We start from the raw sequence: 25,347 nt of genomic DNA, 5'->3' as shown, positions 1-25,347 counted from the left end.
TTCAAAAAACTCTGTGGTGGAGGTGAAATAAAAATTATTATTCTGATCTTCAATGTTTTTATCTAGGGTCAGTTGAGTGGGCAGAGCCGAAGTCTGAACCTCTTTGCCTTTTCCACACCATGTGTGCACTATGAGTAGTGCTTGATTTTAGCAAGGTTACTCATCTCCCAGCAGTGAGGACTATCTTTGCTTTTCCTGGGGCATGGCAGTGGGCTTGTGCAATGGGGCAGATGACAGCCTGCTCTGTAGGGAAGATGTATACTTTATATTCCTGTGGATGCTGGGTAAACTGGTGGGGGAGTAGTAACAAATCAGAGCAAGCAGGAGATAGAGGGAAGGGCAACAAAGAAACACAATGCATTGGGTCTGCTAATCCAATTTGAAATTAGCTTCCACAAAGTCAAAACAGATGTGTAAAAAACTGACACATGTGCTTGTTATCCAGTGTCAAAATATAATGTATTACCTCAGAGCCCAGGGCTGATGCTGTCAGTTCACTGACAATGCTGGCCAGCAATCCACAGGTGTTAGAGACAAGGTGGGAGGAGAAGAGTTCATTTTCTCTCCTCAGGCTGTTCCTGACTGGTAGCACAACAATGACCAGCATTTTCTCCAGAACTTCACGGAAGCTTGTCATCCCTGAGATATTCTCTTCACTCTGTGATACAGAAGAAAAAGTTCGAAGGTATTGCTTTATTTTCCAACTAAGTATTCAGTTGGAAAATCTTGTCCTTCTGATACTCTTAAAATTTAGACTTGAATCCATTTCTACAAATCTTTCTGGTTGTATGTAGAGCCACTGTATCTACTTTTAACTTAGAAGTTCTTTTTTGAATTATTAGTCTCTGTGTATCAAAGTGCCATACATTCACAAATGTGTGTTATTATTAGTTTTGACTCACATTTCATTTTCTTTAACTTTCCATTTACAATCTTATATGACAGAAAGAAAACTATTTTTTCCACTTAAAAAGTTTTTTTGGCTGGGCGTGGTGTCAGTAATCCCAGTACTTTGGGAGGCTGAGATGGGAGATCACTTGAGGCCAGGAGTTTGAGACCAGCTTGAGCAACATAGTAAGACCTTGTCTCTACAATTTTTTTTTTTTTTTGAAAACTTAGCTGGGTGTGATGGCATGTGCCTATAGTCCCAGCTATTTGGGAGGCTGAGGTGAGAAGATCGTTTGAGCTCAGGAGACTGAAGTGGCAGTGAGCCACAATAGCTCCACTGCACTGTAGACTGGGTGACAGAATGGGCTTGTGTTAAAAAAACAAAAATAAAAAGCTTTTTCTATAGGTCAAGATCCTACTCTGAGATAGTAATTTCTAGTATATTTAGGTGTAATGTAACTCTAATCTGTGTAAATCAATTTTTAAAAATAATTCTTTCTGTACACAGATGTGATTCTTACGTAGCTTTGTAATTTCTACTGAATTTCCTAGGTAGAGATAAGAAAATTCCAACCCTTACCAGTAGAAAAATTTCAAGAAGTCATAGACGTTCAATAAAGGAAAAATATTTTTCAGAAAAAAAGGGAAAAGATGATTAATGTAGTTAATTTCCAGCATGAAAATGACTTATCTGAACGTTTTCTATGCCTATTGTTTACAGTGCTTATTTTAATATACCAAAGTATTATTCAGAAGATATTTTTAAAATCCCTTATTTTCTTATGATTCTGTCTTAGAAATCTAAAATATTACATTAGAATGTAAAAGACTGCTTATGGTATCTGCAACTTACCTTCAAATGGTTCAAGAAAAACAAACATGTAGGTATTCATTGTAGGACTCAATTTTTTTTTTAAAGGTGAGTAATTATTTAAACCATCAGAGCAAAACATTTCATTTTATAGGTAAATATGAACAATTTTCTAAAATATTATTTCAAATAACAGATGTCATTCATTAAATAATCATTTTATAAATATACTTAACAACAGAGAATAAGCACCAAGTGAAACACGCTTCCATTGGCAGTTACATTGCCTCAGTATAAAAGCGATTTCAGAGAAAGACCTACCTGGCTGAGTTTTTCCATATGTGCCACCAAAAGGGGAAAACGATGAACTAATGTTGAGTCGTTCTCTGTGCTAACCTGTTTAACAATTGATCGTAGCAGTACTTCTCCATCATATGCAATGGGGAAGATGGAAGTCAACTTAACAGATGTGTGACACAGAGCTGACATAACAGCTGCAAGGAGTCGGCTACTTGACGTCTTGAAGTTTGCTTCTTGGATATCCTTTTAAAAACAAAAATAGGCCCCCCACCAAAAAATACTGCCATCAGTATAATCTAAGTTTCTGAATATACAAAAGGTAAACAATCTTCTAAATTTTACCAAATTTTTCTGTCATTCGGCTATTTAAATTGTCTTGTTATAGAATAATACTAGATCAATAAAATAAAAAAAACTATTTAGTATTCAATGAAGATGAAAAATTAAGTCTGGTCAAGAAAAATCAGCATCCTGTCCCCTAGTAAATAAGCATTTTTATATTTTCATATCCTCACAATCACAGTACTCTCTAGCACTGTTTCAAAGGGAGATGCCAAAAACGCCCCAATTAGAATGTACCTAAGGCATTTTCAATGAGGACTGAGACTATTTTTCTCAAATAATAAATGATGCAAATTATAATTTCATGTTGCCACATTTCACTAAGGTCACAAAATTACATTATCACATTCCATAGTTTAACAAAAAAAATTAGTAGCATACTTATAAAATTTTATAACAAAGCATTAAAACCACCACAGGATATCCTAATTCACAAAAATTGTGTACACATTAGCTAGTTCTTCAAACATCTGTGTTACAAAGTTAAGCACAAAAGCAGAGTAACATTCCATATGTTAAACCAACATTTGCTAAACCTAGCTTGATCTGTAGCAAAGAAGAAAAGAATACACGAGACTGGGAAGGTTCACAGTGAGAGAGTAATTAAGTTGTGCACTAGTCCAGGCAATAATCTTGTCCCTGGAAATTGAGTCATAAAATACACTACCCTGCTACATGAAAGCAGAGTTGCCTGGGATGCACTGGTGATGACAATGAATTTTTCACGAGGGAGGGAGGGGAGGCCTAGGACTTCCAGTGTACCGCTGAATAGAAGTGGTAAGAATAGATGCCGTGAGTCTTGTTTCCAAATGTAGGGGCCCATGCAGATTTCACCATTGGAATTTCACCAGTAAGTGGGATGTTGTTAGCTATAGATTTTTTGTAAATATCTTTTTATCAGATTTAGGATTTTCCTTATATCCTACTTTCCTGAGAAGTTTTCATTGTCAAATAACTGCTAGTTTCATCAACCATTGTTTCTGTAGCTATTGAGGGAATCATCAATTTGCCTTCTTTTTTCAGTTAACATGGTAAATTACATCAGCATTTCTAAGATAAATCCCATTTGGTCATGATGTATTATTTACACTTTCAATTTGGTTTGGTAATATTTTTAAGAGCTTCTAGTTTCTAAGTGATATTCATCTATAATTTTTTCTTGTAGTATCTAAGTTAGGTTTTGGTACAGGATAAGGCTAACCTCATAAAATTAGTTGAAAACTGTTCCCTCCTATAGTTTCCAAAAGAGTTTGTAAAAGGTTGATGTTATTTCTTTCTTAAATGTTTAACAATTCATAAATGACAATATTTGGACTTAAAATTTTCTTTGTAGTAAAGTTTTTGATAATTTTAAATGGATATGAGGCCATTTAGATTTTTCTACTATTGTGCTTTGATAAAGTTTGATTTGTCAAGGAATCTGTCAACTTCCTCTAAGGCTAAAAAATTCACTGGTAATAAGTTGTCTGTAGTGATAGTCCCTATTTCATTTCATTTCATTCCTTTTTTTTTTTTTTTTCTGAGCCAGAGTCTCACTCTGTCACCCAGGCTGGAGTGCAGTGGCACAGTCTGGCCTCACTGCAACTTTCACGTCCTGTGTTCAAGCAATTCTCATGCCTCAGCCTCTTGAGTAGCTAGGATTATAGCTGTGCGCCACCATGCCTAACTAATTTTTGTATTTTTGGTAGAGACAGTGTTTTGCCATATTGGCCACTCTGGTCTTGAACTCCTGATCTCAGGTGATCTACCTGCTTTAGCCTCCCAAAGTGCTGGGATTACAGGCATGAGCCACCGTGCCTGGCCAACCCTATTTCATTTCTGATTATGGTATTTCATGATTTTTTCTTTTGCTCTTCTCTCACAATCAGGTTTGCTAGGAGCTTACCGATTTTTTTTCTTCAAAAAGCCAACTTTTAGCTGTGTTAATTTTCTCTATTTTCTATTTCATTGATTTCTGCTCTTATCTTTACTATTTCCTTCCTTCTTCTAACTTTGGGTTTGATTTGGTTTTCCTTCTAGATTCTTTATAATAGAAACTTAGTTCACTGACTTTAAACCTTTCCTTTTCATATAAGCATTTAAGGGTATAAAGGTCTCTTTTAAACTGAGCTTTAGCTAAATCCCACAAATTCTGATGTTATATTTTTATTTTTCTACATCAAATATTTTAAAATTTCCTTTATAACGTCTTCTTTGATCAACTGCTTACTTAGAAGTGCTGTCATTTTCCAAATAGTTGGTGCTTTTCTTGATATCTTTTGCTATTGAGTTTCACTTTAATTCTATATGATGGTTTATAAATGTCAGATCAAGGTGGTTGATAGTACTGTTCAAATCTGTATCACTTATTTTTTTGGCCTAGTTCCTCTATTAATTACTGAAAGAGGAGTGCTGAAGTCCCCAGCTGTCAGTGTGAATCTATTTCTCCCTGTAGTTCTGTCAGTGTTCGGCCCCAGGTGTTGTGAAACTCTGTGACTTGGTGCATAAACATTTATGAATGTTATAGCTTCCTTATGAATGAATGAACAATGCTAGTATGCCATTTCCCTCAGCTCTCTCTCCTTGTTCTTAAAGATGAGGGTGGCAGGGGTCTCCTGGTGCTATCTCTGCTCTCACCTGGTCACTACTGTGCTTTTCCTCTCTCCCTCTCTCAGAATCACTCACTCTAATTCAGAGACCAATCAGCTACTGTACAATGGGCCTACCAATTTTATAACTAAAAGATGATGAGGCAGATTTTAAAAATTTTAAACTTTGCTTATGTAAGTCATGTATACCAAATGATTTCCTAATTTATCTTTTATGCAAGTCAAGAAGATAGGGTGGCCAGGTGCAGTGGCCCACACCTGTAATCCTAACACTTTGGGAGGCTGAGGCAGGTAGATCACGAGGTCAGGAGTTCAAGACCAGCCCGGCTAAGACAGTGAAACCCCATCTCTACTAAAAATACAAAAATTAGGTGGGTGTGGTGGCAGGCACCTGTAATCCCAACTACTCAGGAGGCTGAGGCAGAGAACTGCTTGTACTTGGGAAGCGGAGGTTGCAGTACACCGAGATTGTGCCACTGCACTCCAGCCTCGAAGATAGGGCAACTGCAATTCATTTTCTTGAAGAGTATTAAGTAATATATCAGATTTTCAACTAACATTTTACAAATTTAAATTACCTGATCCAAACAATTCAGCAGATCACAAAGGCAAGCCCACTGTAAGGCAGGAGTTGGATAGAAAGAATGAAAGCAGGCAGTGAAAGTATTATGACACTCCTGAAGGACAGCTTCTAGGAGACTCAAGGGTTGACTGAGATATCCTTGAGGATCATTATCCAATTTCACCATGCAGTGATCAACTCCTTCTGATAAAATTTTTCTTAATAAAGTTCTGGTTTTTCCAATACACTCTGCTAATTTGCTTGTTTCTTCTACAACCGCCTTTCCTGTAGCTTTGAGGGGAAAAAAGCAGATTGGTAATTAAGTAAAATATTAAATATGAATGAAAACAACCAATATAATTCAGTAATTCCCTATATAGCTAAATATCACAAATATGCAAATCTTAGAAATGAAACAATTTAGAGATTAAGTGTAGCCCCAAATTATTTTTTAATCTAAGTGGGAGGGGGAAAAAAACCTAGTTTCAGCATTTAAGTCCAAATTACTTGTTCAAAATGTTTCTATTTTATACAATTTGTTTAAAATTAAATTTTATTAGATTATTTAATTTTGGCCCACAATTACTTTTTGTTATCAGAATGGCATGTAATCTATTTATTCTTCATAAGCAAATACATAAGCATCATAGCAAGCTGACTTTGTCCTCTCATGTTAGAAAGAGCTTAAAGGCAGCTGGGGATCATAAACTTTCAGTTATCTCAAAGTAAATCTTCTCAGTGTCTCTAATTTTTTTTTCCCTGCAATCATCTAAAAGAATGCATCATACCTGACACTGGGTAAATTTCACAGGTATAGACACGCAATAACCTCAGACAACAGGTACCCACAAAGCGCAGTCTCTCTAAATCTAGAAGTGTAGCTGTGAACTGGAATCCTTTTAATCCTCTAAGTTCTTCAACTCCTAAGACTAAGGTGGTCCAGCTCCAGTGAAGAATACTCAACAATGACTCAAAACATTCCTAATCCAGAATATGAGAAAACAGACAACAATTAATTCAAATGATACCGTAAACTGAATCAAATGGTAAGGCAATGGTAGACAACTTCAAAACTTTCTCTTGAAGTTTTCTACTGAGATTTTACTTGAATTTTTTTACTGAGCCCAAATAATAGACGCTTTTATAGTTCATTTATTAAATTACCCTTTACAGTAACTTGGAAGTTTGTTACAAAAAAGGTAAAGCAGTTAAGCATTTACAAAAACATTCGTCAATATTTACCTATTTAAAAATACATTTTTTCAGTTTTCCTGCTAACAAGCCATCTAGCTTATGTAAACAAGGGAAAAATGAGAAAGACTTATAAAAGAATTCATGTTTACTTGAAAGAAAAATTAAGCTCTATACAGACACTATAGTAAAATATTAAATAATAGTTTTGGTATTAGTATCAAATAAATATGTCTATATATTAAAATTTACAATACAAACTATAGTCAATTCTTGATAAACACATTAACAGAAGATAAAAAATTGACTAGAAAATACTAAAAAATTCCTATTTTAAAAATTTAAAATTCTAGAATATGAGTTTAAGACGGTAGACTTTCTTTGCAGTTCTAGCCAGACTTCTGGTTTTATCATGGTTACATAGTGACGGATACTCATGAATCTCAAAGCAGAGCACTTACTGCCCCATTCCCACCAAATCCCAGACCACCTGAAAATGAGTGTATAGATTCAATTATTATTATTATTTTTTGAGATAGAGTCTTCCTCTATCATCCAGGCTGAAATGCAATGATGTGATCATGGCTTACTGTAGCCTCAACCTCCTGGACTCAAGCTATCCACCCACTACCTCAGCCTCCCGAGCAGCTGGGACTACAGGTGTGCACCACTACCATACCCAGCTAATTTTTAAGTTTTTTGTACATGGGGGTCTCACTTGATTGCCCTGGCTGGTCTTGAACTCCTGAGCTCAAGCAATCCTCCTGCCTTGGCCTCCCAAAGTGCTGAGATTACAGGCGTGAGCCACTGGGCTCAGCCCTATAGTTTACTTTTTAAAGTAATACCTGAATATAAAGTCTACGATTACAGAATGGCCACAAAACCAAGTAACTACAGAGGGGTTACCAAGCACAGAAAAATGAGATCACTAAAGAAAGCATAACAGAGTTAAAGATCCTTATTTGAATCAAAAGATACCAAACTCGACTTAATACTAAATTAGCAAGAAGCCAAAGTTCTCATAGTCTCTTATTCAAAGCACACACTCTACAAATTGCCATGGCTCTTTTCGATGGTCAACTTGAGAGACTCTATCAAAATTTAAATGGGCACGTTTCCAGAAGAAGTAAGCACATAAGTACACAGGTACGTAAAGATACATGTATATAGATGCTCACGAATGAAGATGTAATAGGAAAAGATGAGAATCAAAGTGGTTCTTTGATAGAAATCGGGTTGAATAAATTAGAATAATACCATTCTATGGGATTCTACACAAATGGAAAAGATTGAGAGAGCCAAATGTACTGCCAGGAAAGGATATCCATGATGTACAATATGAAATTTTCTAAAAAAGATGAAAACTGTTAAGTATCATAAGAAACAAACAAGAATGTTGTAGAGTATGCTGTATTTGGTACATACTAACAAGTTTGTTTGCATATAAAAATGGCCTGGGAAGATATACGCCAAAATGTAAATAGTAGGTATAAATGGTGATCATGGCAACGTGAGAAAAACTTTCATATACTTTTAGCATACTTTTATCCGGACTTTTATCTCATTCCTACCAGGGATATATATTAACTTTGTAGGTTAAAAAATATATTTGAAAGGGAAAGAAACATTCTTCCTAGGCATTTTACTAATATTAAAGACTAGTAGCTACATTAATAAATCACATTCAGATGGTGCCTTACAGTTCCAAAACCATTTTATACCTCTTATTTCATTAGAAATTCATAATGCTATAATGTAATTTACTTAGATAACATACATAAGAATCCTCAATTAGTAAATGAACGATCAAGACCTTAATTTATACTTCCTTTCATTTACATCATGCTGAGTATCCATTCTGGACTGTTAACCTCAATGGCTCTGTGCTTCTTCAAGTATACAATGTGGATGGTTAAACAAACTTCCTAGATATGCAACTCTTCCACCTAGTTCCTCAAGTAGTATTAACACCTTTTTAGGCTGGCACCATCCTTAACTGTTCCTTCATTTTCTAATTCATTCAGCATATGCATTCATATATGTGATTTATTAGAAAAGCAACCACTTATTTCATAAACAGCAAGGCCAATTCATCTGGTCCTGTTAAAATCATAGGCAATATCTCCATTATTCTATGATTTAAAGTATACATTATCTGTGGTCTAGAATATAAATGCTAATACAAAACCAAATCTGAGTTTATAAATCTATGCTGAGATAAACTTAGAAGAGCAGCTGAACTCTAAACATCAAAATATATACTGAAGAGAAAAGCTGAAATTTAAAAAACATGGCTTACCACTGAGACAGTTCTTGCAAATGACCTCTTTAAAATGTGTACTGGTTCACTGGTTTGCTGTTTGCCTTTTGAAGCACTGCCATCACTGGTTGGAAGTCTAAAGGTAGTAGCCACACATGAAATTATGTTGGAAAGTCCAATGACATTTTTTTCCTTTCAAAGTATATTATACATTTTTGAGAAAATACATTATATATTTAAAATTTTTTTGCTATTTAGAGTGCCAATACAGGGTTTTTTTGAAACATTTTTCCAAGCTAAACAAAATTTTGAGCATATGGGCATTTGCTTTAAATCCTGCCTTTGTAAGACTGAGTAGTAGAGGCTCCTTCCTCTTATTAGAGAACACATACAACTTATATAGTATATAACTTATAACTTATTAGAGAACACATATAACATATATATATATATATATATATATATATATATATAAACTTATGTTCTCTAGTAATGCTACTGTTAATGCTATTATTAAAAAGTTATTCAACCAGTAGTACCCAAGAGTAGTCCAATGCAACTTGTTATGTTCATAAAGCTACATATTACAAGCAGTAACTATAACAGATTGCACATAGCATAAAAACCAAACAAAAATCCCTTTTGGGGAAAAATAAGGTTTGTAACCATCTAGATTCACTAAGTGATTACCAGAAAGAAAGACAGGGAGATAGAACCACTGTTCTAGATTATTTTCTTTGATTATTTACTATTTAATGAATGACATTTTTTTAGCGAGGGTTTATATCCATTTGAATTCTTTATTCTATAAGTATTTCAGCAGTCTAGAAATAGATAAGACACACACATGGACATATGCCTCTACACATGTCTAACTTATTTTAAGTTAAAATTTTAAAACAATGTTAGAAACATAGTAAATATTATTATATGAACAAATTACTATTTGATATTTCAATTAAAGGTGAAAATTTATCAACGGTAGGGGATTTTCCAATTCATTTAATCACCAAATGAACAGGGAACATAAGACTAAAATACATCAACCAGGCTTACAACTACAGCCCTGCCCATCTTCCCTGAAATTTCACTTCTCTAAGACAAATTTTATTCTTTTATAAAATTCGAAATTGGTAAGAAAATCAATAGATACATTTGAAATTGGCAAAACAAAAATCAATAGATATATTTTTTAAAAAGGTCAGTAAAATATTGTTATTGGCATAAAACAGATAATCTGAGTAATCAGGCAAAGTTTAAAATTAAGCCTGATGTGGAAAATGTTTAAAAATATGCAAAATATTAGCTAAATGTTTTTGTTAAATATATTTATAGTTCTACCAGCATATTATAAATTTGCTGAATGCTTCAAATAATTTATCCCTATTATGTCATATATTTTGTAATGATTCTACTTGATTATAGCAAAATAAACCATACTAATTAAGTATAAATATGCTAAATACCTGTATAATAACTGAGGTATCTGACCAGCATTAACATCTGTACCATTATTTGATTTCTTTGAACTCTTGAACTGGAAAACAACCCTAAGAACAGAAAACAATGATACCCAAAACAACATGATCCAAGAGTCATTACAGGAAATAAGAAATTTAAGAAACATGTTTTCAAATCTTATGTCAATGAAAATGATTCACTCTTTTAAGTAAAGAAAAGCAAAAAGGTATTTTCTAGATATTCATTCTAGCTCTGAATGGGTTGGTCAGTAAAATGAAGGAAGTGAACCTGATCAGAACTCCCAATGAGTAGCTATCCTGTCCCTCCTACCTCTCCAACTCAGCAGTAACCACAGCAGTAAACTTCTACAATTTCTACTTACAAGTAGTAGTAGTATAATATCTGCTCGACTAGTTGTATAATAAGCTTTAGTCTCAGAGTGCCATGACATTCCAAGTCTGAATGAACTGTCTAAGAAAATCATAGAGTCCAGGGTCAAAATAGTCTCTCAGTTCTAAATACATTCTTAAGTTGAAGGGATGCACACAACAACAGATTTGATTTTTCTACAGCAGTATCCTTGAATATTCAGCAACAATGATAGTACTTTAGAATACATAAATCATAGTAGTAGAGTATTTAAAATGTTGGATTTAGAGTCAAAATATTCTAGGTATGGATTTGGTTCTACCACAGAGTAACCATGTGACTCTCAGCAAATAGCAAATAACTTCACCTTTTTATTTCTCTAGTCCTTGGAGTATAAAATGGGGCTAATAACTGCTTCACAAAACTACTGAGGACATCAAATCAGATAATACATAAGAAAGTGCTGTATAAACTGAGAAGTACTCTGTACATGAAAGTTATTTCAAAACAGCAAAATTTTCCCTACATTTTGCTAAAATAATACACATTGCTGAAGCTCTGAAATTTTAAACTGTTTTCTCATGCACCACCAAATGTAATATCACATATCTACTTCTTTTTTATGGTTTTAAACACCTCATTTTCCTTGTCACCTTCCTCTATATAATTTCTAATTTGGTAGTCAAGCTCATAAACAATGTAATACCCAGAAATATATACAAATACCATCTAACAAGAGCCAAGTACAGTGGTCTTATTATCTCCTTGTTCTGTCTCAACCTTAATTTGGCATGAGGTTACATAAATTTAATTTTTAGCAGTTATATTACGCTCTAGTCTTCCTAAGCTTTTTAATTCTGCTGAAAGTCCTTTGAGCTTTCAAAACACTATTCCACTGACAAAAATAAGAATTGCTTAAGTAACACCCGGACATTTACTTACCCATCATCTGTGGTAATAGACGCCTGTCCATGAGATCCACAGTCACTGCTGGGTCCTGACACTCGGGCCCATGCTACATACCACCACCCAGCTTGCAGGAGAACAGGCTCATCAAACATCATTGCATATTTTTCTCTGAGAAAAAATTAGTGAGTCAAAGACAATGTTTTTGTATTTCTCTGTTGCATATATTTATTTTTTCAAAATCCCTTATAAACAAAAACAGGAAACTAACTGAATTATAAAATTCTTATAAACCAACATAAAAAACACTCTATTTTAAGAAGTCTGGAAGAGAATGCAAGCAAATAACAGATTATCTGTGTTATTTCTTTCCTTCTTGAATTCTACAATATCCTTAAGTCTTATAAAACTTTCATATTAAAATAAGGTAGAATGTTTTAAACTGATGTTAAAAAAAACATGCAAATTTTGTCTGGGTGCGGTGGCTCACGCCTGCAATCTCAGCACTTTGGGAAGCCGAAACAGGCTGATCATGAGGTCAGGAGATCAAGACCATCCTGGCTAACATGATGAAACCCCGTCTCTACTAAAAATACAAAAAAAAATTAGCCAAGTGTGGTGGCACGCACCTGTAGTTCCAGCTACTTGGGAAGCTGAGGCAGGAGAATTCACTTGAACCTGGGAGGTGGAGGTTGCAGTGAGCCGAGATTGCGCCACTGCACTCCAGCCTGGGTGACAGAGTGAGACTTCGTCTCAGAAAAAAAAAAAAAAAAAGCAAATTTTGCTGTAAAATAAAAATCTGAACTTTAGTTTTAAAACTCATTCATTCAGCTAAATAGTTTTGAGAGGCAGCATGTTAAGAAAATGGCCCTGGAGTCAGGCAGCCTGGGTTTAAGGCCCAGCTTTGTGACTTGCTAGCCGGGCAACTAGGGGCAAGTTACTCTATCCTCTCAGTACCTTAGCTTCTTCACCTGAAAACTGGGGTGAAAATAATGTCTAGCTCACAGAGTTGTCCTGAAGATTGAGTTAAGTCAGATAGGTGTTTGGAGTCTGTCACATGATATCTACACAAAAAAGTTATTAATTTAGAAGGAGAGAAAAAGATAAGGGCATCCTCTAAAGGATATAAGCAAGTTACAAAGTTCTAGGTAACAGAGTGGATGTAATGTTTACTGGTTGTAGCTGGAATTAAGAGAAGAATAAAGGGCATTTAAAGAAGCTGGAGAATATCATGAAAAAATCTGTAGAGGTATTGAAGTACAAAAGAAGTCAGGAAATGGTAAGGTGTTGTATTTCATTAACGCATTAAGATAGCTATAGAAGAATAGAAGGTATAAAGTCAAAACTAATGTTGGGTGGAAATGGGAATACTTCAATGCTCCCAATGCCTTAGGAATCTGGGCTTTGTACATAAGCAAATGCAGAAACCCTAGCACCCCCAAACCCCCACCCCCGCACTTCAGGAAGGGGCACCTCTTTCATTGGTGGTCAGTGAGAGGAGCACAGTATGTGGCGGCCCTCCAACGGTCTGAGGGACAGTGAACTGGCCCCCTGTGTAAAAAGTCTGGGGACGCCTGCAGATGATTCTCTATAAATGAAACTGTGCGTTATATTTCTGACTAATAATTATATGCTCAAAAACAGTGGCTCATGCCTGTAATCCCAGCATTTTGGGAGGCCAAGGCAGGCAGATCACTTGAGGTAAGGAGTTCAAGACCAGCATGGCCAGCATGGTGAAAAGGCCCATCTCTACTCTGAATATAAAAATTAGCTGGGCTTGGTGGTGTGCACCTGTAGACTCAGCTACTAGAGAGACCGAGGCATGAGAATTGCTTAAACCTGGGAGGCAGAGTTTGCAATGAGTTGAGATCACACCACTGCACTCCAGTCTGGGTGGTGGAATGAGAATTTTTGTCTCAAAAATAAATAAATAAATACAGCAAATGATAATAATACCTTAAGGCTTTGTTAAAAATTAGTCAATTAACTTTCTTGAAATTTTCCCTAATATTCATTTGTATAAAACATTAAAGATTACTAAAAAAAATCTTCTGATATTAGTTAATGCCTAAGTGAAGAAACAGTCCAAATTTTCTTTAGACTTACTCTTCTGTTTTCAAAAGTATGTATCTTGTACAAGCAGTCAGTATCTTACAATCATCCTTGTTTCTGAAAATATACATTTTCACTAGCCAAAAACCTACAGGGTTTTCTTAACATAATTATCGTTGGGAAACATAGCATATTATGACTACTATGAAGCTCAGTTTATAATTTTTCTTATCATAATATTCCCTGCTTCAAACCAGGGAACACTGATCATAATATTGAGATTAATTCTTAGGATTACATAAAGGGGGCTGACATAAAGTGTAAGTCTCTTACTTAATGAACCTTCATAAATAAACATACTAATTTTGATAAATTCCCAAAAAGTTTCAGTAAAGCTGGTAACCTCCCTAAGTGTATTATTATCAAGTATATCATACTGGCATGATGTCAGGGTACATCTGAATTATGGCCAAATATAACCACTTGACACTAATTATTTATTACCTGTAATGTTAGGAGTAATAAATAACTGTACTATCACTAGAACACTAGCAAACTAGGTGTTCTGTAAAGGATTCATGAAAGTAAAGGTGTGTAAAATATATGCATATTCCCATTTTTATCTTCAAGTCTGAAACAGTTGCATTAAATTCTGAAATAAATTTATGAAGTCTATTAGTTTAAATGCAGCATTTTTGAAAGCAATACTTACATTGCTTAATATATAATTTAATTTCTCAAGCATCTGATATTCACAGCAGATTATTTAAAACTTCCTTTTAAAGTTATGTTTATTCACTTATAATAAATTTTTAAGTACGCAAGAGTTACAATGAATAATGCACAAATTATTTACCTAGCAGCACAGTCATAAGCCAATACATCAGTCTCTGCAAGAAGGTCACCATCAGTTTCATGATCTCCTCCATCAGGACCCAATTCAAACAGCTAAGGGGAGAAAATCATTTATATAAATCAGCTATACAAGTCTGAGGAACAATGTGTTCATAATTCCGTGCATGTTCCATGTATGCTGGACCATACCAAATGTAAAAATCAGAGTACCTGCTTTTTTAACATTATTAGGTGAACTACATAAACATATGTATTTAAATTAGGAAACAAGGTTTTCTGGCCTACATTAACCTCGGTTTTCCTAATTTATATATTCATCTACTCATATCAAATGCTCCAAATAGTTCTATATAAGTTTTGAACCTGATATAAGCATCTGAAAAAGGTGAGAGAATGCAACCAAAAATTTTTACCTAAGAGAGTTTCTAGATGAGGTAGAGTCTTGTTTCATCACTTACTAGCTCTGAGATCCTGGGACCTAGTTTCCTCATCCATAAAAGGTGTGTGGACACTAACAGATAGTTCCCACTTCACAGTACTTTTAAAATTAAGTGAATACTGGAGAATTCTTAAAAAAAAAAAAAGGATAGAATAATAATAGCTTCAGAGACAAAAAGAAGAGCACTGTAAGAATCCTTAAAAACAAAAGGTAACAAAATATAGTTCAAAGTAATATGGCAAGAAAAAAAGATGAAAAAAGCATGAAAAAAATGGCTCTTAAAAAAGAGAGGAAGATCCTCTGGGTAAGAAAAAAAAAGAAAAAAATATACAACGGGAAAAGGTTACGAAATTAAGAGAAAATCAGAATTTTAAGAAAGAGGTCTTTTTTAAAAAAATGCCTGTTTTAAAAAAACAAAAACCTTTTCCTCTGGATAATTACAGCAGATGAATTGCAAGAGAGGCAGATAAAGATTAAAATGAATTAAAATTTACTGGACAGGTACTGTGCTAGGTGTCTAAATTCTTAAATTATATGCTAGTGATTTAGAAATCTTTCTCTGGCTCAGATCTTACTCTCAACAGTAATTGGATTCCCTTCATCCCACTAGTTCTACATCCTCCTGGCTTTTCTTCTCTGGTTAATGGTACTTTTATTCACCTAGTCATTCAGATAAAAAGTCTGAAACAGGCCGGGCCTGGTAGTTCACACCTGTAATCCCAGCACTTTGGGAGGCGGAGGCAGGCAAATATATGAGGTCACATGAGACCAGCCTGGCCAACAAGGTGAAACTCTGTCAATGCTAAAAATACAAAACTGAGCTGGGCGTGGTGGCACATGCCTGCAGTCCCAGCTACTCGGGAGACTGAGGCAGAAGAATCACTTGAACCCAGGACGTGGAGGTTGCAATAAGCCGAGATGGTGTCACTGCACTCCAGTGTGGGTGACCAAAAGAGACTCTGTCTCAAAAAAAAAAAAAAAAAAAGCCTGAAATAATCCTTTTTTCCATGTTTATCTGCCATTACTGCATCTATTCTCTTACTGGTACCAAAGCTTTCCAGGTCAACATATTCCCTATTGCTGGCTAGAATATTTCAAAAACAAGTTAGTCTTAACTCCATTCTCTTCTTCTTCTAACCCATGTTCCACAAAGTTGAGGGTTTCTGCATTTGTTTCATGATCCTTAGTACCCTTATAAAAATGATTATCTGATCAGAAAACTTTCTTAATCTAAAATTATTCCTTGGTTTCTCATCTCCTCCATAGCATGATAGGAAGGTTCCTAATAATTTGCCCCTAACCTGGCTCCCCTACTGAATACATACTGTATGCCAAGCACAGTTCAAGAAATTGGACATAAAGGGATAAATATTACAAAGAATTGGGGGCTAGTGGGAGTAAGTTCATGGTTGGGAATCAAATTTATAGTTTTAAATAGGCTTACCAAGGAATGAAGCTCTGAAGGCAATGAGAAAGTGGGCTATGTAGGTGTTGAAGTGAAGAGAGCTGCAGTTAAGAGGAAACAGCAAGTGAAGAGGTACTGAGATTTGACGGTACATAGAATGCTTGAGAAACAATAAGCAGGCCAGTGTCATGGGATTAGAGTGAAACAACCAGTAGAACAAAAGGTCAGAGAGGTGATGACAGCCAGTTCTGATGGGGACTTTGCAGGTCCTTCAAAGGCCTTTGAGTCTCATTCTAACATAGGAAGACACTACAGGATTCTGAAGAGACTATGATGCAATCTCTTGTACATTTTAAGAGAATCACTCTGCTGCACTGAGAACAGAATAAATGGGGTGAGGACAGACGCAGCACACAAGATGGGAGGATACTTTTACAATCCTGATGAGAATGGCTGTGGCATGACCCAATCTGATACCAGTGGCAGTATTCAGAAGTGGTTAGATCCTGGATTAATTTTCAAAGTAGAACCAATTATATTTGCTGCTAAAGCAGATGTGTGTGAAAGAAAGAGTGGAATCAAGGATGACTCCAAGACTTCTGGCCTGAGCAAACAGAAGAATGAAGTTAACTCCATGCTGAATTAGTTAAGTGGGATGGGGAAGAACATGAGGACGGCAGGTTTAGTTAGATCATCAGAAGCACAGTATTGAATATGTTACCTCCGAAATGCCTATTAGACATTCACGTGGAGACACAGCATAGGCAGTTGTACACATGTGTTTAAAGTCAGAGAAGAAGTCTATACATTTAAAAGTCATCAGAGAAATAAAAGTCCATAGGACCACTATGGGGAAGAGAACACTTTTAAAAGATGTCAAAACTGAGTTCTTGGCGCTCCAACATTTAGAGGTCAGGAAGACGATGAGCAACCAGCAGATACTAAGAAGAGCAGTCAGTGGAACAGAAGGAAAATGAAATGTGGCGTCCTGGGGGACACAGGAAGAAAATATTTCAAAGAGAACTGAGTTGGGTTAAATTCAGCTGACTGGATAAGGAAGATGAGAGCTGAGGCTTGACCACCGAATTTAGCAATATGAAAGTCAGCAGTGTCCTTAACAAGGGCAGTGTCAGTGGTGGGGGCAAAAATCTGACTGGAGTAGGTTCAAGTAGGAATGGTAAGAGAAAGAATGTATGCACCTAAAGTAAAATAAGTAAATTATAAAAAGAAAAAAAGAAAGAAAGAAAGAATGTGTACAGAGACTAGCTAGGTGGCTAGTCTAAGACAAATACCTTTGCCTAGGGTAGTGATAGAAGAGTCTTTTTTTTGTAGGGAAGAAACAGATAAGGAGGCCTATCAAAAAAATGTCTAGGTTTCTGGCCTATGTATCAAGCATATGGAGGGCAGTACTAATCACGAGAGAGAGATCATCAGTGGAACAGCATGAATTCAGCTGAGATATTATGGCTGATAACTGATGTGCCTTTAATGTATTTATATGGAAATGCATCAAAGAAGTCTGAGTTGGAGATATAAATTTGGGGATTATGGTATGCTGATGAGTATTAAAACTTTGGGCTTAAAAGAGAATACTTATAAGAATATGTGAAGAAAGAGGGCCTCGAGCTGGGTTTTTGAGGAACTCCTACTTTCAGTGGCCAGGTGGAAGGGGATGAACCTACAAAGAGATAGAAGAAACAACTAGAGGTATGAAAACAAAACAAAAAAGTAAAGAAGGGCTTAACAAATGTATACCTTAGAAAGAGGTGAAGAGAGGAAAAAAAAAAAAAAACAGACTACTATTGAAAGGCCTTACTTAGTTCACTAGTTGGATAATTGAATACAAAAGGCGAGATCATTTCCAGAGGATAGGAGGAGTGAAGTAGAATTTGAGGTTGAAAAAGAAAAACAGGGCTAATATAAAAACTACATATATAGAAGGCCTCTATAATTCTATATACCACAATGTTGAAGATAAGGTCCACTATGCTATTCACTATTCCAAATATAAAAAATCTCTTAGAGCTAGGAAAAAATATATCTTCCTGATGAGCTTATTAGACATTGTCAAGTACACATTGAGGTTGCTTTTCTAACTTGAGGATGAATCAAGACATCCTAAAATAATTTTGAAGCAGTTGCACTGAAATGAGTCAAAGACAATCTACTGTTTTTCTTATTATCAACATACATGTGCTACAAGAGTCCTTAATCATTATTCTATCACTATACTCCATTTAACTATAGGAGCTTTAAATGTTTATTCATTCTGACATTAGCTGTCTTTTTTTAAGCACACATATTCTAACCATTAGCAGAAACAAGCAAATATTTCTTTAAATTTGTCAGTTCTGGTTGGGTATCCTTGGGAGTGTCCTTGGAAACCATCATTATAAAGGAGTGTTAACATATTGTTATCATTTTTAGATATTATTGAGAAAATACCTCCTGAATAGATGACATTTAATTGAGATTTTTTTGTGAAGCCTGCTATGGAAATTCAGGCAGAAATTTTAGTTTTCTTTTTGATTTTAAGAGCAAAATTAGGTAATTTGAGAAGCAGAACATTCAAACTATTAGTGAATGTTCAAAGAATGAACATATACTTTGCTCAGGATAATTGCTGGCCCTTTTAGACATGAATAGGTGTGGTAAACATATGACTCTCAATGATTTTTAGTTTGTCTACCAGATGGAATTCTTCCCCTAACACGATCTCTCATTCATCCCTGGTCTCCATTCCTGGGGGTGAAGATGTCTGTTTATATAGTATTTGGAACTAAAAATGCTCAAAACTTTTTAGCTACATCAAAATGTCCCGAAACAGTTGCATCTCCTCTGTCATTAAAATGGCTATAAAAAAGTAGCCACATAAAAAGGCACTGGTATTGCTAGATCTCCAGGAAGTTCCATACAAAAGACTGAGATAATAATAGCCTTTTTTCAGTTGTAAATTATTGACAAATAATTTTCCTTTCATTTCCTCCCTTCTTAGTGAATTATATTTAATGAGTTTCTTATTTAGTATTATTATAGTCAATTTTAGCAATGTTTCCTCTATCTTTAAAAAGAAGCATTAAAAACAAAATAAATCAAGTTTAAAAGAAAGAAATGAAACATTAAATAAAATAATAAATTAAGACAAAATCAGTATCTTCAAACAAAAAACGGCAACATTGTTGATGAACTTTACCTTAATTTTAGCAGTATATTCTCCTCTACCTCCAAACAGACCAAGACCACCAAGTAAAATATCAGTGTCAGCACTAAAACGTATAGCTTCTACTGAATGGGCGGAATAACCCCAGCCTCCTCCATGACCTAGATGATATAAATAATGATCTATGTTTTAAAATATCCATATATATTTCAGTTGTAAGACAATATTTCCTAAACCTAAGTATACATACTTTCAAACCTGTTTACCACACTATAATCTTCTTTAGAATAAACCTTCATTACTGCTTGAGTCTCTTCCTCTGTACTTGCAACACCCATTTTTAAGTCCTGCATAGCTGCCAAGGTATCAAGACAACCTAAAACAACAAATAAACAAAAATTAACTCCTTGAAATTAAAATGTCCTATGGTATTATTGATGACATTAAATGCTATAAGGGATATATTAAAATAAATAAACTTGGAATGTTACTCCAAGCTTTAAACATCATTTCATGGAAGAATACTTAAAACCAATACAAATTCTCCCTTGTCTGATTAATGATCATATTTAAACATGCCATCTGACAACCTTTTACACAAAACTGGATTGCTGAAAAGTTGAAATCACTTAGCCTTTGAGTTCTTACAAGGTTCTTCCTTTTATGAAACTCTCCAAATTAGTTTGACTCTGAAAGTACTATTTGAGGAAGACACATTAGCGTCACATAACCTTAATGAACACTAGTTTTGGATATCTACAATAGATACCAAAATGAAATTTGAGAAAAAAGAAACAAAGAGTTATATTTATGATCTAGAAATAGGAATATGATTTCACAACTGCAAGTGCTAGTCTTAAAATGAGTCTTTTTAAGGATTATTTTCAAAAGCAACAAAATACATAGTTATGTGGAATGATGTAAAATTTCCAGCTACAGAATAAATATGTTACAAAAGTACTATATCTCAAAGTAATTAAATGAGAATAAAGCTGATATGCTGTGGAAAACTGTGTTATGTAAGAAGAGATGGATGTAGTATACAAAATGAATAATATTTTATAAAATTTGATATTTAAAATAATATACTTAAACATATACTTGAATATTTTATCATACCTTTAAAAGTTTATACATTCACATTGAGCAAACACATTATTTTTAAGGGTCTACCTCTGGGAAAATTAACTATTTGGGCATACATAAACCTTTCATGGTGTTGCTACAGGTCTCATGTATTGTTTTCTGTAGAATTAGCCTCTTAGAGGAGTAACTTATTTTGTATATTATTATGTTTAACAAACAAGATAGAATTACATATAAATTTAAATATTCTAAAAAATAAAAAAAATTAAAACCCAGGACAGCACACATTAATGTGAATTAATGGTACATCAAATAGCAACCCTACCTAAAATGTGCAAAGCTGCATGAGATCGAGTAGTGAGTGCCCTTGATCCTGTTGGTAAGGCAAGTTCAGGACTTAGAATACTACATCTGGACTGCATGTCTGCTGCAGAGGGAAGTCTGGCATCAGCAACCACTGCATTGTAACACCAAAGTTCTCTAGTATTTGGTCGAAACCTTTAAAGAAAAAGAATAATTACAGCACCTCAACATGGTTTTGTTTTAAAAAACTTCATAAAACATAACTGATGATACAAAGAGAATCAATAATACAGTCAGCTTAAAGAGGAAAAATGTAACTCTTATCTTCTAGATCTAAGTTAAACATATGAAAAAAAATTGTATCACTAAAAGTGAAATAATTTGAAAATAGATTATAATAAATAATATAGCAACTGTATACTTAAAGTTTTGATACATACATATAAATTTGACACTCAACAAATGCCCCATTAAAAACTTTAAAGACAAAGGACAAATTGAAGAAAAATGCGAGACAAAACTACAATACCTTCAAGAGTTAGAAACAATCAATCCATAGCAAAAATAGGCAAGGATATGGAATGCTATTCTCAGAAAGGAAACATAGATAGAATGGATGTGGCTGTTCAACCATAAGAATAAACAGTAACCACCAAAAGAAACTATTAGGCACCCACAACGTCCTCATCGTTCCATTTCTCTTAACTCTTTCATAACAAAAACTTCAAAAAGCTACCTCCACTTCATGACCTCTTTTAGGGGTCGGGAAGTGGGGGATGTAAGCTGTTGTTTAATCAATATAGAGTCTCAGTTTTCCGAGGGAAAAAAGTTCTGATGATCTCTTTCACAGTAACATAAATATACTAAACACTACTAACTGCAGACTTTTAAAATAATTAAGATGGTAAATTTTACACTGTATTTTTACTACAATTTTAAAATTTTATATTATTTTTAAAAAGCACATAAATAGCATTTAGGAGAAAATAAATTATATGATAGTAGCTTCTATAATTAGTAGCATTAATATTATTGCTTTATTGCTTTTGAAAAGTCCTGTTGATTTTATTGTTTAGGTGATCCTTCTTTTCTCTCTGGCTGCTTTTAAGATTTTCCCTTGGTCTTTAGTGTTCAACAGTTTCACTAACTCTTGATGGTAAACAATGGAAACACATGGTTTCTAATGATCTGTGGATTTAAATCTCTTTTTGGTTCCAGAAAATTCATGGTAAGGGACAAGAAGACACCAGAAATTATTTGCCCCCCTCAACGAATGCATATTTGACTGCTTCCTTTATTCTCTGTTTACTTTATCTCCAGACAAATACATAATTCACTGTTTCCTCTACCCCTTCCTTTTCATGTGCAACATATGGATTCAAACCCTTGTGGCCACATCCTCTCTTTCTTTCTTTTCCCTTCTTCCTCCTGCTCACTTTTCCTCTTTAAATACTGAAGCCCTCAAACCTCTTCAAAACAAGTACAGGGCACAGATCCTACCGTGGCTTTTCTTTTCTTCCCAGGCATGTTCTCTTCGCAAGAGTGATGGAGACTTACCTCAGTCATTTCACAGTTCTGTGAGCCTATCTTTCAACTCAGCAATTCTACATTTTAAAAGCTGGCTTGCAGAAATACTTGCACATGTGTATAACTCTGTGTGTAGATATGTATTTGTTTACTGTAGCCTTATAGGTAATATCGTAATATTAAAGAACAATCTGAAATGTCCACTGATGGGCAAACAGTTAAGTATATTTGGTATATCCAGACCATAGAATTCCACAGCTTTAATAATGAAGCTCTTTAAATACTGACTTGGAAAGATCTCTAAATTATTTTTGAGCAATAATCTAACTTTTAGAATAAGTATGTTTTCACTATATGAAAAGAAAAATACATGCATTTTAAAAGGTGTCAGACAAATATAAACCAAACTTCATACTTGTGATTCACAGAGAAGGTTATTAGGGTTTGGTATGGGAAAAGAAATAGATATAGAGTATGACCATCCATTTTCCTCTATGAATTTTTGCTTTGCTTTTTAAAAACTAACACAAATTCATGTATTATTTGTGTAAATTTTTATGTGCAAAATAAAATAGGTATTCTTAACATTTATCTGTTCTTTATAGATGTTGTTTCAAATTATTCAGGCGAAGCTGGCTTCTAAATAATATAAAAGGAAACCAATGCAGGCCAGAAGGAAAGTCAAAGTAAGCTAATAATGGATGTGCAATGCATATGACAGCTGTAAAAATCCAAGTGCCCCACTGAAAAACACAAAAGACACAAAGCAACCAGAAGTCAGGATAACAGAAATTCTGATCCCGATTTAAAGAAAAATACCTCTCAGCTGTTTTACCAAAACATCTCTTAATCTCTGTTTTCCGACAATGGAGAAATTGACCGAGGAGCTGGCAAGGTATATGAGATCATCTGTCTATTGCTATCACCATAAGTGAAAAGACAAGGTTCAACTAGCTGAGTATCATACTTCAGAGTTCTGTTAAGAACCCATGAAAATGGTTCTAGTTCAAGTAAGTTTTTATTGTTAGATTTAGTTATACTGTTATTACCAAGTTAGTAAATGTATCCAGAAACAGATTCCATACTGCCAATTTTTATTTTTGTTTTGTTAATGCAAATTTGTTTCATTTAAAAATAAAACATATAAGAACTACAAAACAATAAAACATCAATTTACACCTAAGCCCAAACCAGAGCCTGCTTTTTGGTAACTAAGACTATTGTACACTAACTCTAATCAGTAAGTAACTGCAGACAATTCTATCTTTACATCTGTTCTCCTCTCTATCCCCTCCATTCTGTCCCACTGTGACCACTCTAACTTTGGTTCTTAATACCTCATGTCTCCATAAGAATGACCACAAAAGACCACTCGCCCATAGTTTCTTGTTATTTCATCTACCCTGCACAATGCAGCCATGGAGATGTTAACTGGTTTGAGATGTACGCAACCCAATCCTGGCCCAGGAAGTGGAGTAGTCTCTTCACTCCAAATGCAAGCCTCATGATTAATCTCTATTTTGGAACAAGGAAGAGAATAACCAAGGAGTTGGCAAGGCATTCGAGATCATCTATCCCACTGCTACCACATGGCCTCTCAAGACTTAGCTGTCTGATGAGAATGCAAGCAGGCATGGGCAGTAGAAGGAGGACAGAAAAAAGTCTCTGCATTCACACAACTTCAACCTTTCAATTCACTGGAATCCTGCCTACTAAGACTGGCCACAAGAGGAAAGAAGTGCTCAGCCCTGTGATCAGCCACTCTGGTGATGGCAGTGTATACTTCCTATTAGTATCCAAAGCTAGAAACGCTAGGAAGGATTACTTCTTTGTTTTGTGTATAAAGCAACACAATAAATTTTAAACATATGCAACATAATTTCTTGAGTCGCTTTTGTACCTTATTTAGCTCTACGTTTTAATAATTTCCAGAGTGCATATAACCCTGTATATTTCTCTACCAGTATTTTTTTTGCTATTCAATAAGCATACTTTTAATAAAAACACTGTGTTATTTGTAAACTATTATGTACATACATAGTAAAATAATCAATTGAATTTTTTAATTTTGTTAAAAACAGATTTTAGCATACAAAAAAGAGACAAATATCAAATTAACGAAGTTGGGTAAAAGTTATACAACCTTAAATTTGGATATACCAAAATGAAATCTTAATGTATTTTACTCTTTTTTTATAAATTGCATTTTAGATTTTGGGATACATGTGAACAACATGCAAGATTGTTGCATAGGTACACACATGGTAGTGTGATGTGCTGCCTTCCTCCCCATCACCTTTATCTGGCATTTCTCCCCATGCTCTCTCTCCCCAACTCCCCACCCTCCGCTGTCCTTCCCCTATTTCCCCCCGACAGACCCCAGTGTGTGATGCTCCCCTCCCTGTATCCATGTGTTCTCATTGTTCAACACCCACCTATGAGTGAGAACATGTGGTGTTTGATTTTCTGTTCTTGTGTCAGTTTGCTGAGAATGATGGTTTCCAGGTTCATCCACGTCCCTACAAAGAACACAAACTCATCGTTTTTGATGGCTGCATAATATTCCATAGTGTATATGTGCCACATTTTCCCTGTCCAGTCTATCATCAATGGGCATTTGGGTTGGTTCCAGGTCTTTTCCATTGTAAACAATGCTGCAATGAACATTCGTGTGTATGTGTCTTCATAATAAAATGATTTATAATCCTTTTGATATATACCCAGTAATGGGATTGCTGAGTCAAATGGAATTTCTATTTCTAGGTCCTTGAGGAATTCCCATACTGTCTTCTACAATGGTTGAACTAATTTACACTCCCACCAACAGTGTAAAAGTGTTCCT

The 25,347-nt window shown here is 34.8% G+C and overlaps 1 protein-coding gene across 13 annotated transcripts in view; it reads right to left on the bottom strand.

The window, feature by feature from the left end:
- The window catches only part of MYCBP2 (MYC binding protein 2), a 281,569-nt gene that overhangs the window by 135,293 nt on the left and 120,929 nt on the right, over positions 1 to 25,347 (bottom strand). For all 13 annotated transcript variants that reach the window (XM_074387566.1, XM_074387567.1, XM_074387568.1 and 10 more), the window contains 11 exons: positions 21,001 to 21,173; positions 19,840 to 19,965; positions 19,623 to 19,750; positions 14,587 to 14,678; positions 11,715 to 11,849; positions 10,409 to 10,492; positions 8,982 to 9,078; positions 6,280 to 6,472; positions 5,508 to 5,782; positions 2,021 to 2,242; positions 467 to 658 (listed from right to left, as the gene is read on the bottom strand). In XM_074387566.1, the coding sequence (XP_074243667.1) occupies positions 467 to 658; positions 2,021 to 2,242; positions 5,508 to 5,782; positions 6,280 to 6,472; positions 8,982 to 9,078; positions 10,409 to 10,492; positions 11,715 to 11,849; positions 14,587 to 14,678; positions 19,623 to 19,750; positions 19,840 to 19,965; positions 21,001 to 21,173 (1,717 nt within the window). The remainder of the gene's footprint in view (positions 1 to 466; positions 659 to 2,020; positions 2,243 to 5,507; positions 5,783 to 6,279; positions 6,473 to 8,981; positions 9,079 to 10,408; positions 10,493 to 11,714; positions 11,850 to 14,586; positions 14,679 to 19,622; positions 19,751 to 19,839; positions 19,966 to 21,000; positions 21,174 to 25,347) is intronic.

This window comes from Saimiri boliviensis, chromosome 16 (assembly GCF_048565385.1).
Source record: "Saimiri boliviensis isolate mSaiBol1 chromosome 16, mSaiBol1.pri, whole genome shotgun sequence".
Taxonomy (NCBI): domain Eukaryota; kingdom Metazoa; phylum Chordata; class Mammalia; order Primates; family Cebidae; genus Saimiri; species Saimiri boliviensis.
This window is presented reverse-complemented; position numbering and strand designations above follow the sequence as displayed.